This window comes from Muntiacus reevesi, chromosome 8 (assembly GCF_963930625.1).
Source record: "Muntiacus reevesi chromosome 8, mMunRee1.1, whole genome shotgun sequence".
Taxonomy (NCBI): Eukaryota; Metazoa; Chordata; class Mammalia; order Artiodactyla; family Cervidae; genus Muntiacus; species Muntiacus reevesi.
Window position 1 is genome coordinate 59143692 of NC_089256.1, and position 15485 is coordinate 59159176.

The 15485-nt window shown below is 44.8% G+C and overlaps 1 protein-coding gene across 3 annotated transcripts in view; it reads left to right on the top strand.

Annotated features, from left to right (window-relative positions):
• The first annotated feature begins 272 nt into the window (after positions 1–272).
• ETV5 (ETS variant transcription factor 5) overlaps positions 273–15485 on the top strand; it is a 57349-nt gene continuing 42136 nt past the window's right edge. For 2 of the 3 annotated variants that reach the window (XM_065943033.1, XM_065943035.1), the window contains exons 1-5: positions 273–541; positions 3644–3761; positions 3883–3970; positions 4062–4151; positions 4245–4295. In XM_065943033.1, coding sequence (XP_065799105.1) covers positions 3717–3761; positions 3883–3970; positions 4062–4151; positions 4245–4295 — 274 coding nt within the window. In that variant the 5' untranslated portion in view covers positions 273–541; positions 3644–3716. The remainder of the gene's footprint in view (positions 542–3643; positions 3762–3882; positions 3971–4061; positions 4152–4244; positions 4296–15485) is intronic. The other variant, XM_065943034.1, reaches the window with a different exon arrangement.

Sequence of the window (15485 nt, forward strand, 5' to 3'; positions counted from 1 at the left end):
CCTCGAGGCTCTCTGCCCCTTTAAGTGCTTCACTGACTCAGCTAAGCTTCCCCCTCAGGTCGCGTTTTTTATGAATGAAAAACGTCCTTACATTCATTATATAAACAAGCCTGAGCTGATTGGTCAATGGCCCCCACTGCATAAATTATGCAAAACAGACCCCTGAGGGGTAGGGAGGGACGCGCTGTTGACCAATGGGAACCGGAGTTGATGGGGCGGCTTGGCTGGATTTGCCCGCAGACAGGGTAAACAAGAAGCGATGGACAGCCGCTAGGCGGCCTAGGGCCAATGAGAACGCGGCTGGCCTACAGCCGCGGGCCAATAGCAGAGGGCGGAGCGGCAGGCCGCTGGGGGCCGGGCCAGCGCTCCAGCCTGGTTGGCAGCTGCGGCGCAGAGTCCAGCCGCTGGTGCGCGGAGCGGTTCAGTGTCCCCGGAGCGGTTCGGCCCAGCCATTAGCCTAGGCTCCCAGGCCCGGTGCGCGCGTGCGTGAGCGCGCCTGCGCCCCGGGGCCGCTGCAAGGGGACGAGAGCCGCCGCCTCAGGTGAGGGGGCGTCAAGTGGACAACGGGGGCTTCGGAGGGGGGTGTCCAGGAATGGCCCAGCTGGCTAGAGTTCACTGGCTGATTCAGAATCCTCAAAGTCGGGGTGCACTTTTTAAATCGAGGTTGGGCCCCCCTCCCTCGCGGAGCTGACCGCCCGCCTACCCTCCCGGGGCCCGGTCCGGTTCGGTTCCTGGGAGGTGTTGGACGGGGGCGGCTAACGGTTCCGGAGCGCGAGGAGAACGGGTTTCCGCACGTCGCGGGGGAGGCCGGCGGGAGCGCGAGGTGCGGGGGCTCTCGGGTGGGGAGGGAGGGGTGCGGAGTTGCGGTCTTTACAGTCTCTGGAGATCTGAGAACCTCGAGGGGACTTGGAGGCTCGCGAGAAGAGGCACTCCGCAGATCTTTGCAGTGGGGAGGAGGGGGCAGAAAGCAGCTTAGGGGGAATGTTTGAGAGGTGATGCACCCCCACCCCAGTACCGGGAGGGGTTAAGTGACATAGGCATGTGCAGCGTGTGGTGTTGGGGGTCGGCCAGGAACTTATGCAGGCCTTGCAAGTTTCAGGTTGTGGAAAGCGTACACTCAATCCCCCTTATCCCACCCCCAGCAGACTGAGGGCGTCAGGTTGCCGGCGATTCTGGAGAAATCAGGGAACATCAGAACCGCGGCCTGGGGATGGTGGAAAAGAAAAAGATGGGTGCGGAAGGGGATGGAGAGATGGAGCTTCGAGCTGGGTTGGGGATCTGACCGAATTTTCAGAGGGGAGGGGACCTCTAGGGGGGAGCCGAACTCCTGATTGAGGAGGGGTGCCAAGGAGAGATGTTTGGAAGGGTTTTGGGGTGGGGGAAGGATTGGAAGCGGTTGGTAGCTCCCGGCGCCGCAGCTCGTTTTTATGAATGTGGGTGACTTTATGAATGAAGCGGGTTTCTTTCGTTGGCTCGCTGCTCCCTGCGGCTTTTTTTTTTTTTTTTTTTTCTTTCCTTTTTTTGTGAATGAAGCATTGAGCTTTCTTCCTAAAACGCTGGGGTGAGGGGCCTGCGTCGGAGGCAGGGCTCGCGTTGGGAGTGGGGGCGGGGGCTCATCTGAAGGAGTTTTCATGAATGGAGAAGGCTGGGAATTGGGTGGAAGTGTGTCTTGTTTTGTGAATGGGGCCCAGTGCGAGGGATCCAGTTACAGCCTTTACCTGATGTGGCGGCCGCGGCTCGCTCTCTCATTCATAAAACTGGGCCCGCTGCGCGCCGCGGGGGAGGGGCCTCGATCGCGCCGCTAAGCTGTGTTAAAGTTTTTCCTGGGGGTACCGGGAGGTGGGGGTTGGGGGGGGCACAAAGGAAGTGGTCTAAACTCCTGGATGAACTCGAGCTTTCCCTTCAAGCTTAAAAAAATATGTGTACTTCGAACGCGATTTTTCTAGCCCTTGAACTTTGAGAGCTGCTTTTTAAAGACCTTCGATACCTCCTATTTTGGGTTTGCTTTTAACAGCTTCTTTAGTTTTTTAAAAACTATTTTTGCTCTTCATGGTGAAGTATTTTTGCGTCGTATTTCATTGTGAATCTCTGAGAATATCTCCCCCTCCGATCTCCTACCCGTTGTCCACTTCTCCTATAGACGTTTACAGAATTTCTAAGGCCATGATTGATTTAAACTGACAAATTTTTGAAGGCTACAGAGAACTCGTGTTCTTGCCCTTCAACTCGCTACTAATGCCCTCTTCGGATTTTGTTTACGGGTTGGTGACATTTGGGAAGAAAACTTTATGTTGAACTTTTTAGCGCTGTTTGGAAGGCATGCAGGCAAGCTACCTGGAGTGTTTTTCTAGGAAGTTATGAAGTGTATAGTTTTGCTCCTCTCCCTCTGACTTTGAAAATATGTTATTACTTATTACTTGGACTAAGGGAGGTTGGCGGTGAGGGGTTTCCCTGTATACTAACATACAAAAATTTGATATGCTTCACACAGTGTGAAAAACAAATTAGATGCCATTGCCCACTGAGAAAAGGTTCCCTATTTAAAATTTGTATACTAGTTAAAAAGATTTATCCTTAATTATTTTGAATTGCTTAGAGCTGGGGTGAGTGAAATTAATATTTCTCCCATTTTATTGACCTAACTGCATTTTTATTTGAAGAATGGTGCTTTCCTGACATTATTTTATACCTCCCAAATTAGAAACAGTTCCCTCCTGTCCATTTGGATCCCCAGCCTCTCTTTCCAAAACCCAATACTTGACAGTGCTGAAACAGTTTAATTTTCTAAATCATGTAAGAAAAATTGATTTCACTATAATAAACAGATTTTTCTTTCCATGATACTTTTACTTTTAATGATTTTTAAAGATCTGTGATAGAGATGCATTTAAAATATGTGCAATGGAATTTAGTTAACTTTAGGCATTAGTTTTATTAGCTATTTTATTCTTTTAAAAGTTGGAAATGTTACAGCTTTCTTTGTGAGTTGCCATGGAGATATCTGTGACATTACAAACACTATACCTGTTTGGACAAAAGATTTAAGTTTTAATGAAGAGTTGTATCTGAAGATAAGTATATCTCTGAATCCTTGTATTCCTGGAACTATATATAGTTTTTTATCACTGACCTACGAAATACTTTTAGAAGCACTATGTATGTCAGATTCTTAATTGCAAATAATTTGGAATGCTTAAACCGAGTTTCACTACTTCCTGTCACTGTACTATCAAAAATTAAATTGTCTTAAAAAAAAAAAAACAAGCTATAACACTACAAACACCCTGGGGAATCTTCTTACAGAGAGAATCTTAAAATCATCTTTTTAAATGAAAATAAGGTCCTTTTTTTTTTTTTTGTAGGAGACAGATGGTAGTAAACCTATCATCTTAGTGATTAAATAAAAAAGATTAAAAGAATGACTAGGTGAATGGATCTGGTACTGAGTATACCATGAATCTTTGATGCCCTTAATCAAGCCCAGGTCAGTCTATAAAGCTTACACCTTGAGTGGTGGTCTTTAAGTACCTCAGACAAAGTGAGTGTTTTCCCACAGAAAAGAACATTGCTAAAAGAACAAGCAATAAACCACTTCATTTCTTTCCCCTCACCTGGGCTAAAATCTCCCAAATTCCTGTTACAGGAGGACCCCTTCCCCCCCGAAATTGCTCAATGCTGAGACCTTCCAAAGTGATATTAGAGACGTTGGAAGCACCATGGATGGGTTTTATGATCAACAAGTCCCTTTTATGGTCCCAGGGGTAAGTTTATATGGCTTTTGGTTTGTTTTGTCTTCCTTCTTCGAACGTGAGTCTTATGGCACAGCCCCCTTCAGACCCCTTTACTACACTGACGTCTTAACTGTCTCTTGGCCTCTTTCAGAAATCTCGGTCAGAGGAGAGTAGAGGGCGGCCTGTGATTGACAGAAAGAGGAAGTTTTTGGACACAGATCTGGCTCACGATTCTGAAGGTAGTGCAGCTCTCCCCTCTGTTGTGGCTTGTTCATGTGGCTCCCTGTGAAAACTGCAGCACACAGCCAGCTTCTTCCCTCTTCCCCCTAGGAGAATTCTCCTCATTCTGGTGTCTTCTGTTTTCAATTCCAGAGTTGTTTCAGGATCTCAGTCAACTTCAAGAGGCTTGGTTAGCTGAAGGCAAGTTTCTTGGCTGTTCTGTTTTCCACATAAAACATTTTACTGTGCTTTTTAATAAAACTTCAAGATCTAAAATAAAAATCTCTTTTCTAGCACAAGTTCCTGATGATGAACAGTTTGTCCCAGATTTTCAGTCTGATAACTGTAAGTACCTTTCTGGTGGTGGCACATGTGTTCTGAGAGTGTTTGGTCCTCGATCATCCGTGTCTAGAATACTTTTCAGCTGTAGCCAGCCTCTTTGGACAGTGGTATGTGTTTGCATGCTAAGTCGCTTCAGTCGTGTCCAACTCTGTGCGACCCCATGGACAGTAGCCCACCAGGCTCCTCCATTCACAGAATTCTCCAGGCAAGAATACTGGAGTGGGTTTGCCATGTGTTTAGTTTCTTTTAATAATTCAAAGTTAACCACCTCCCCAAACTCTTGTTTCATTTCTTACTGAAGTTATTTCTAAAGTGCTTTTATTTTATTGTGGGTAAGGTTTACCAAACATGATTTTATCTTAAAATTTTTGCCTAAAGAATTTTGCAAAACTTCAAGCTCAAAAAATCCTAATTTTTAAGTTAACTAAAGTTATATTATATAAGTTACTGGACTAAGCATCCATTAATCAGACATTCTCTTCCAGTGGTTTTTTGGGGTTTTTATAAATTAAATCCTTGACAGAAATCATGAGCCTGACATTTTTTTTCTTTTAAAGGTGCAGAAAATAGTTAATAGAAGATTCCAGTTAATTGTGGCTTCACCCAACATGTTGTCAATTTCTTTTCTAGCTCAAAGTTGACCAAAAAGTGGTCACAGAGTGATCTGATTTACACTTATTTTTCATGTAGTTGTCAAGACTATCATTCAGAGAAGAGTAAAAACCTTTACTTAAAATGGTATTTAAGTGCTCATATCACTGAGATAACAAATGCCGTGGAAGCTCAGAAGACAGCTCTAGGGTGCTGGCAAGGGCATAGTTAGCTTTGCACTGGTCTTTTGGGGGCTGTCCTCAACAGGTCTGGGAGCTTTTATGGTCCAGGCAGAGCTATCAAGGACAAAGCTGGCTGATGAAATTTGAGCAGCACAGGGCAGCTCTAGAGAGCATTAGTCACTGGCGAATGAGCAGGTTTAGAAGAGAGGCCTGGAGAAAATGCTGCCTCTTGAGAGTTGCATCACAGAAAAAATTGTGTCTTAGTCATAGTTTATAATAGCAAGCACCTGAGCCAGGCAAGGATTTGATTTCTCATTTTGCACCAACACATTCTTCCTAGCTTTGTCTTATCTCGTGTGTGTGTATGTAAAAATGCCACTGGGATTGAGGATATCTTTGGATCTAAGTAAAAGCTGTGTGTTCTAAATCAATACATGAAAGGCCAGAGGTACCACCTAAACATTCTTTAATGATAGGCCTCATATTCGTGGGGAGACGCTAGAAAACTTTAAAAGGGAACAAACTGTAACTCACAGATGTGGGGTTACCTTAGCTTTGTCACAGCTTGCTGTGGATGTTTTCTATAGGAAAGTAAATGCATGTTAATTATTGCCCTCTGATTGCTTTCAAATGATTGGGAAACTTGCCACTGAAGGGCTAAAGAAAGATAACCTAAAGTGTGTGAGTGTGTGTTTACGCGCATGTGTGCGTGTGCGCGCATGTGTTTGCAAGATAAAAGACAGGATTGTAATCCTGCTTTGTTCTGTGTTGACAGTTTGGCCCAGCCTTTCCAGTTCTTGCTCAGAGCAGCATAAACTGCAGTCTGTTTGGGAGGCTTTTCTTGGCAGAGGTTCTTTGAAATGCTTTTATGACACTTGTGTTTGTTTCTCTATAACCCAAAAGAGTTAGAAGGGAGGTGAGATAACTGCATTCAGATAGATTTCATGTGCTGAAGCAGAGGTAGGTTCCTTAGAGAAAGATGTCAGCAGACAGAATATTTGGATATTTATCTGCAGGAAGAGGCTTCAGTAAAGGAATCAATAAATGTGTTCTGTTCTGGCTCCTTAGAAATAATTCCTGCTCGACAAATAGAATGTGCTAAATTCTTTAAAGTGCCATACCTAAAATGGAACTGCTTTGGGAGATGTTTCTGCTTACCAAGTGTGATGTGTTTCTTTGTTTGCTTTTTGCTTTAACTTCTTAAGGTTGGGGTTTTCTGTCTTTTAAGGATAAAGCAGATGTTTGAGTAGCCTCAGAGAGTCTTTGAGAATTATCCCCCCCTCTCTGACTCTTCTTTCTAGAGATGGAACAGAAAGAAGGATAGATTTAGACAGAGGTTAGGCAGGAACGCAGATGTGGGGAGGTGTATTCTTGAACTATTTCTCCTTGCTGTTATATGTGTGATTTTTCACTGCAGTTGAGACAGGCAGTGTAGACTCTCGGGAGCTGGCAGAGCCCAGGGCTGGGCAGACCCTTTCTCTGTGAATGCATCTCACAATCTCCTATTGAGGATCAGCTTCCACTCCAGCCCCCTTCTGGAAGAGCCCTGACTGTTCCAGGGAAGTAGGAGAAGCTCATGCAAATTTAATGAAATCTTACTAACTGGTTTAAATCACTGGATCAATGAACTGGAAACCAAACTTGCACTTGCCCTTTAAAGCAAATCCCTCCCCTAGAGTGGCTGAAATATTTGTAACAAATACTCTCATGTGACCTGCCATGAGTGGTAGTCTACCTTTCCTGTTACTGTTGACTTGACTAGTTTTCCATGTTGTATGTGAGAGTTTTTGTATGCATGTGAGAGAAAAAGAAATACCATGTAATGTGGGTAACTTATTTTAGAAGCTCAGGTTTGAAGATGATGGCTTACTTTTTTTGGTAAACGCTATCAGCTCAACTTCTAAAGAGATTTTTGTATATTTTCCAGATTTGGGTTCCTACCCATAGGCATCCATTCATAAGTGTTTTTTTTTTGTTTTTGTTTTTTTTAAATAAATGAAACCACTGTTCTTAAGAGTTAAAAGAGACGTGAGACATTTCTTAAGTCTTATAGAAATGCCCAGCCTACTTCTAGTTGTATAGATTTCCCCTTACTTCACAAATACAGTAGTTAGTTAAGTATCCCCCCTAGAATCTCTTAAAGGTCATGTTCAAGGGAATAAAAAGTGCCACCTATAGACATAGGGGTTCTGCCTTTGCCACCCACTGTCCCTTGATCCTGATAAATAACCCTGAAGATCCCAGATTGTTTAAGCTACAAGTCCCTTTTAGAGATGGTCTTGCCTAACCCTTTCATTTTATTAAGGGGATAATATAAGGTCCAGACAGCTGGAGACACACTGGTGATGAGGGGCAAATTCCCGGGAGGGGTTAAGTGAAATGAGGGAGGAAAAGTGTATAAAATCCTATCCTTAAAGAAGCTCTCACAAAGCTGCAGAGCCAAGGGCACTGTCACACTCAGAGGCTGCCTCATGATTTCAGATGCCTGGAGCTGGCGCTCGGGAAAGCCTGGTTGAGGGTGGGCTGCCCAGTCTAACCCATAGTTCACTTCATTCTACAGTCCCAAGAAACCTTTCAGTACCTTGGTGCTTTGAGTTTTTTGCATAGGATTTGGAAGAAAGAGAAATGACAAAACAGAAAAATCAGAAAACTGATATGTTTTCCAAAAGCCATTCATGTGTGTGCACACTATGTATCCTATATTATAAACGTGTTTAGCTACGTGTGCAGTAACACGCAGAGCTACCGAGCCACGGAATCTGGGCCAGTAAGTAGGTGTGCACTACCTCTTACAGAATTAGCTGCAAATCGAAACCCAGGATAACAATGGAAAGTCAGAGTGCTTAGTGTTGGGTTAGGGCTGGGACTTGATAATTCAGTTTTCTGAACTGTTTGTTTGGACACCTTAATATTCAGTTTTCTGAACTGATTGTTTGGGCATCTTAGGGTATTACTCTTTCTTCTCAGACTGATTCTTTGGGACCCATGGACTGTAGCCCACCAGTCTCCTCTGTCCATAGGATTTCCCAAGCAAAAATACTGAAGTGGGTTGCTGGTTCCTCCTCCAGGGAGTCTTCCTGACCCAGGGATTGAACCTGCGTCTCCTGCATTGCAGGTGGATTCTTTACCGCTGAGCCCTCAGGGAAACCTAGGGTATTACTAGGTTCTAGCATATATACATAGTGTTTTTAAATGCAGATTTAAGTTTTGATTTTTTAAAATTTCACTCATTTGTTTCAGTGTGATATTGTGACTGTTATACCTGTCAGCGTTTTGAAGAACTAAAATATTTTACATTGAGGAGAAGGCATGGTAAAATCTTATGTTAAAACATGATCTCTAAACAAATATAGATTAAAGAATGGCTTTAAAATCCAAATGGCCATGTTTTCCCCTTGAAGTGTTCTTTTTAGATCTGTGCTTCAGAAAGAATGGACTGACTGGAGGAAGTAAGGGTAATTTCCTAAGACTGGCTAATTAACTGATAAAATCAACTTTTCATAAAGACATTTGCAATAGATGGCTGGGGAAATAGGATTAACTGTTATGGCAGCCCTTGAACCTGAAGTATATTGATCTTAATCCCATTTCAATATGAGATTATTCATCTGGATTTTTTTTAACTGCTCAGGAGGTTGATATGGTGAGGGGAGGGGTGCCTTCCTTTGGGAGAGGGCGGTCATTTGGCCCCAGACATACTGTAGCAAACTCTGCATTTACTTGCTTTCTGTTCTTGGGCCATCTCTGTATGAAAGGAGCAACCTAAAGTCTTTCTTAACCCAAGGTGAAAAAGACAGCAGTAGGCACTTTAAAAATAAGAGGCTTGAGGAAGTTGAGGCTCTTATTTAATCCTTTTCCAGAGCCTATAACTCTGAAGGTAGAAGAAACAAGAGAGCTAAAGCAAGAGCAGGAACGCTAGAGGTTATTTGACTCCCAAGTTTTACAAACCTTTCAATGTCCTTGTTAGCTAGCACACTCCCTACCTTACCACTGAGAAAGGGTTAAATGATTTGAAATCCTATCCTTGATAGCCTCCAAAATCCTTATAATGCAGGACTCCTAAGAACCAAAGCCCTAGCATTCCCATTTATTGAACAGAGCCATGTGTTTACACAAAATCTGTTTTCATCTAACTTTAATTCAGTTAGGTTTATTAAAAACAACAGACTTTCTCTTCCTCTTCTATGTCTCTCTGCTCTCAATCCTCTAATAAAACCCAGTAACCTTTCCAGTCTTCCATGTTCAGTGAAAAAGACTTGGGATAGAAGATTACACCTGTGTCTGCTGGGCAGATCATTTTTGTAGATTCCAGAGGTAACAAAATCCCAGCATCACGAAATTACAGTCTGTCCCCTGTTTTTCAGCATTCTTCTGCCTTAAGATTAAGATGTGGGTAGTCTGATAAAGCTGAGAATTTCTATTATCTGCCATTTCACCCATCTAGTATCACTGTTTTAACTTCAGTCCTAGAAAAAACATTACCACTGGTGGGGTGGTGTAGGGTCGGATGTGTAATCCTCTACCCAGCGACTGTTCCTCCACATGTTTCTGGGGTTTTAATTGTGATAAAGCGCATCTGGGCTCAGATGCTGACAGCCCCCCCTTAGGCACATGGCTGCCCTTGAGGCAGCCTGGGCCCCATCTGTGCCCTGGCACATAGCGCTTCTCCACTTGCAATCCAAGGAGCTCAGAGTCTTGTCATGTTGCAGCTCCCAGCTCTTGGACAAGCGCCAGGCATGCTGATGCCAGTACCGGATTAGGTTTCTTTTTTAAAAATTCATTTTGTGAACTCATCAAGCTCATTTAACAGAGGCTTTGGTCGTCAGTTTCTATCATTGTCCCATTCCTGTAAAAGACTCAGCTTAAAATAAAGGAGACACAAAGACACTAGGCCCCTAGTGTGTCCGGGTGGGTGTGCACATGAGTATGCGAGTGTGTAACCAAAAGGTTAAGTCCACCTTTAAGTCTGGCAGGTAAATGACAGTGGACTAGCAACTCAGAAACTCAGATGTTACAGTTGAGAAGAGTCCCTTCATAATGGGGCCCTTCCTAGCAAAAAGGCACCCCTGCCTAACTGGAGGAGGCATCTAGACGAAAGCTGCAGCTGAGGATGAAGATTCCAGGGAGCAGGATATGATCTAGCTATTAAAAAGGCCAGGAGTTTCAGACTGCTCTGCAGAGCAGCCAAGGCACTGAATGGGGAGCCTGGCTAGTTAGATTCAGAGAAGTGCTTCCGGTGGTCAAACATCTGAGTTCACTGGCTTGTGGCAGTGGGGAGAGGCAGTGAGAGGGGGTCCACATAAGACATTTGAATAGTCCAATATGCTATGAAAAAGAGGGAAAACCCATGTGCTAAAATTTATCCCCTGGATCTGGTTTCCTGAAATAGCATATTCTTCCCTTGAAACAAAGTCTACACTAGACTGGCTTCATAACATCTTCCTTAGGGTGATTATTGAAGGTTTGAGACGAGAAACCCAACCAGTTTTTATTCTTGTACTTTATGTTGCCCTTGGAGTAGGTTTCACCCACAGACTATAGATCTTTTCTCTTTTGATGTCTCATGAGCATTCGGGGCGGGGGTGGGGGGGTATTATAAACCTTTCAGACCGGATGCAAAGCCAGGAAAAGGAACTGTGAAACTGTTCATAATAGGTAGCTTGACCCCTCCCCCCTTTGCAGTCAGACTCCTGTAGTGAGTGTCTCCAGAGACCCATTCCCTTGGGGAGGAAACCTGGTGGTTCCCAATACTGTTATTGGAATGGAAAAGCAAGGAGTCTGGAAAGGCTGGCTTCCAAAGAGAGCTGTCCTCTAATGCAAACCAGCTCACCCCTGGGGGCAGGAGAAATACCGCTGAAGTCTGTTTCAGCTGGTAGCTACAGTCAGTTTCTGAAGTGGGCAGCGCAAGATAGATTCTTTTGGCCAGAGGGCACTTGCCGACCTCACTTGGAGCTGACTTGCACACCCTTGCAGATTTCAGCCAGGGTCTCGGCCGTCTGAGTCTTAGGGAGAGTGTGGAGCAGGCAGGCGCCTGCAGTGTCTGAATTTCTTACATAAACACTGCGCGCTGGGCGAGCAAGCATCCCTGCGGCGACAGCTGGGCTCTGCTCCGTCTGCCCCAGCGAGCTGAGCTGCTGAGTTCCCCACCCCCCTTGCCTGAATGGAGCATTCCAAATTGGTTGTGAATGGAGGGCGGGGCTCCCTTGCAGACTTTTCAATGAATAACCAGACCCCATTGTGCAGCCTGTGGAAAAACAACCAACTCAAACAACACTGGGACTGTTAGAAATATGCTTGTGATTGGCAGCTTGGAGAACCTCCAAAATTAGTTTCCTTTGGCTTCCCTGCTGCTCCCTGTTCTCCAAGCCTGGGCTTAATAGGGTTTGAGTTTTCTTTTAAGTGCTGATTTTTAACCCTCCAACCACCGGGCTAGTGGCCTGGGCTTAGGCCGAAGGGCTGTTACTGACCCTCCAATCTACCCCCAGCCCTTTGTCTCTCGTTTTAGACTGAAGCTGTCTAAAGGGAGTGATAATAGGAGAGGGTGGTTTAGCTTCCCTGGAGAGAGAGGTGTTGAGACTTGATCTGAGGACATTACCCTTTTATCTCTTGGTTCCCTTGGGGCTGTGGCTTTATCTCTCCACCAAAGATTCCTGCCTCCTCTTCTCCAGTCTATTCCAGTCCTGAAGAACTAGTGGGGCGTTTGCGTGCCACAGCACTCACATGTACTTTTTTTTTTTTTTTCACATGTACCTTTTAACATGGAAAGACCCAGCTATAACTTCTCTACTCCTTGGCAGTCTCTCTCCCATTTAGTTTCCCTCTGTGGCCAGAAACATATCATTTTAAAGTGACACTTCCCAGACTGCTTCTCAGGTAAACTCTCCCACTGGGCACTCAAATGCCTTGCCTCGTCAAATGAACATCTCAGGAAGTGCTAAAATGAACCCAGCCTCTGATGAACCCCCAAATCAGAGTGGCCTCCTCACTCCAAAACTAGGCCAGCTTCTAGAGGTACACTTGCCTCAGTATTGCCCACCCGAAACATCTCCCAGGCTCTTGGCTAACAGCTCACAGACAACCCCCACCCCCAAAAGGACTGTGTGGGCTAGACCATGGCTGTCTGATAAGCATAAAGGACAGTCCATTAAAAATAAAAACAAAACTTTATAGTAATGATCCGGTGTCACTTTCTCAGGGTTTTCAACTTAGATCTCTTAGTTCCTGCTCTTCATCCTCACAACCTAATGAGGCTATTTGCATTTGTGTTTTGCTGTAAGGATTTTTTTGCTGAAATATTTCCCTTGCTATAAATTGGTTTTCCAAGGATGTCTTCCTTTCCCTATTAAAAAAAAAAAAAAAACAGGCCTGGGGAGAGTGTCCTTTTGTGAGAGTTTGAAACCTCTCAGGAGGTAACCCTAGATATCTGCTGTGTAAGAGGATGCTGGTGTTTGTGCTGCTTCTCCAGAGGGGCTGAGGAGGACTTAGCTTACATAAACACTTTTCTGTCGAGTGCCTGGAAATGCTTTGTTAATTGCCTGAAAGGGCACTTAATGAGGGTCTTTTATCCTTTTCCCATAGAAAAGGTAGAAGAGAAGGAGAGGGGGGATGTCTCTTCTACTCAGCTGCCCACAGTAAAGACCAGATCCTGGAAGGCCTACCCCAGATTTCCTAATCTGAATTTTAGTAGTGAATAATTCAGTGGTGATCATGTCACTGTGCTGGGGGTACCCTCAGAGTCAGAACATTTCTGCTCCTCCCCAGCTTCCTTTTCTTTCCTTTCCCACCAGTCTTGAAATCTTTATTTCTTGGGGAATAAGGAGATAGCAGCATAGGGCTTTAACGTAGTCTGTATTTTGGCATATTAAACATAGTCCCTGCTTCTCAATTTCCATTCCTGTTGAAGCAAGAAGCAACCAATTTCTCTTAGGCTGTCGGCGTCCAAAAGCAGAGAACCCCTGTCTTTTGTTTCTTCACCTCTGCCTGAGCCACAGCATCCTTCTCTGATCGCAGCCAGCCCTTGGGGAAATGTGTTTTGCACACCACCACTCTATTCTGTTCCCTCCCTACCCCCAACACCAGCCTTCAGCCTGCAGGGAAGTCAGTCTGTAACATTAGTTCTAAGAGTCCTTGGGGTGACCTTAGGGATGAATAGGTTTAAAAAAAAAAAAAACGAGCTAGGGCCATTTTTCATTTTCTGATTCTTCTTTTAAAGTGCATTCACTAGCCAATTCTTCGCAGGCTGCCTCTAGATTTTGTGCAGCTAACGCTGTACCCCAGTAAGACTCTGTGCGAGGGGTGAAGTCACAGTGTAGGCACTCTGGACACAGTTGATACATTTCTGCCTTTAGGAGCAGCAGAGCTGTAGATAGAGGGGAATGGTTCTCTCGGAGGGGAAGCCACTTTCCTTAGGATTTGAGTTTCCTCCTGTCACATTTTTAAGATGAATTTTAAACTTAAAGGTAAAATTTTCCACAGTGATTAAATCCCACTTCAAGTATTGTTGCAGCTTTAATGCCAGTTTGGATGAGAATCAAATGAATTGGGAATAAATTATAGAAGGGCTGTTAAAGAAGGCTTGTTTTGCATTTTTTTCTCTATTCAGGAGGATTGCCCTGTTTCCCCCTTTCCTGAGGATGTGTTCCATCGTGAGCAGCCCCTCATGATAGAGTCTGCTGTGGCTGATGGAAAGCCTCCAGTAGGGGAGGCCAGCCTTTCGTCTCCAACAGAGCTGGGAGAACAGGGCTCTCTCTAGGCCTCTCTCTTGATGGTGAAAGTTAAAGAAGTTGTCTATCATATTGGTGTCTCCACGGCCCAGAGTTTGGGGATGTGACACTCTGATGCAATTAGAATACACATACTGTGCAACATTCTCTGATGGCAGAGCCCCCACTCTAATATGCAAGCCCTACTTCAGTCAGAGTTGGGCCTCTTCTTTTCTAAGCTCCTTTTTCTCCCTTTCAGTTCTAACTCTTCAAGGCCTCTGGGTTTCCATTTTCGGAATTCTAAAATAACAGCCCTAAATTGTTAGGATAAATGAGTCGCTGGAAGAAAAGGAACTACACAAATCCAAGCTGTTTCAAGAATAATGCTGAAGTGTGGCAAGAGTGTGAACTTGAAGGAAGTAAATCTGAAACTAGTTCATCTAGGTAAAAAAAGCCAACCTGTCTACTACCAGTGGCATTAGATTATCTTCCCTATTTGAGAACACCCGTTTTCTGTTTAGAAATGACTATTTGAAAGATGCAGTTTTGTGCTGAGGATGTGTAACTGTTCAATAGTAGGTCCTCTTTCTGACCTGCAGTTCCCATCTGTAAGTCAGGGCATCCCTGATTTAGTACATTCGTCCAAGGTGGGTTCCTCTTACTAACATGACCACTTCTTTTGGGAGGATAAAAAAGTACTAAAGAGTTTTTTTTCATCTATTTTAGCCAGATTTAGAATAGAAACCCTTAAAAAAAAAGTTACCAGTCATTACTGTTAGTACTAGTAGAGGTGAAGAAAAGATAAGGCCAATATCCTAAATTCCAGTTAGAAACTGGTCCTCCTAGTCGATAACCAAGGGCATGAGCAGTAACCTCCTTACCCTGGCAGACTCGCCCCTGGCCCACAGGTCCCCCTTGAGGACTCCTTGGCCACTCAGGCTTCCCTGTGCTTAGCCCATCACTTTGACCTCTTCCCAGCCTCTCCCAGCGTTTTCAGCCCCTTGCAGCAGAAGAGGTAAATAGATGGCCTCGAGGACCCCAAGTCTTCCTAGCCAAAGCTATGCCCCCTGCCCACCCTTTAGGACTTGGGCATCTTCCTTGACTCGGGTCATGATTTTTCCTCTCTGGAGTGGGGAATAACGAGGTAGGGGGAATCTGGAGCACCCCTGGAGACTAGAGGACCCCACACACATTTTGAGTGGTCAGCCTGGGTGGTACAATTCTACCTTTGGGGTTACAAGTATACATTATACAGTGACCTGCCAAGCTGATTTCCATGGGTGAAATTTAGTTTTTCATCTTTGCCCAATAGTATTTCAGCCAGTGGTTGCTATTGCTGGAAGAGGCAGTGGAAGAGGAAGGAAACTTGGTGGGATGATGTAATTAGTCATTGAGCTGGGCCTAACAGAGGCAAACCTCCAAATCACCCACCTCTCCTCCCCATTATATGAATTTACTGCTGCTGCTGCTAAATCACTTCAGCCGTGTTGGACTCTGTACGACCCCATAGACGGCAGCCCATCAGGCTCCCCAGTCCCTGGGATTCTCCAGGCAAGAACACTGGAGTGGGTTGCCATTTCCTTCTCCAGTGCATGAAAGTGAAAAGTGAAAGTGAAGTCGCTCAGTTGTGTTCGACTCATAGCAGCCCCATGGACCGCAGCCTGCCAAGCTCCTCCGTCCATGGGATTTTCCAGGCAGGAGTACCAGAGTGGGGTGCC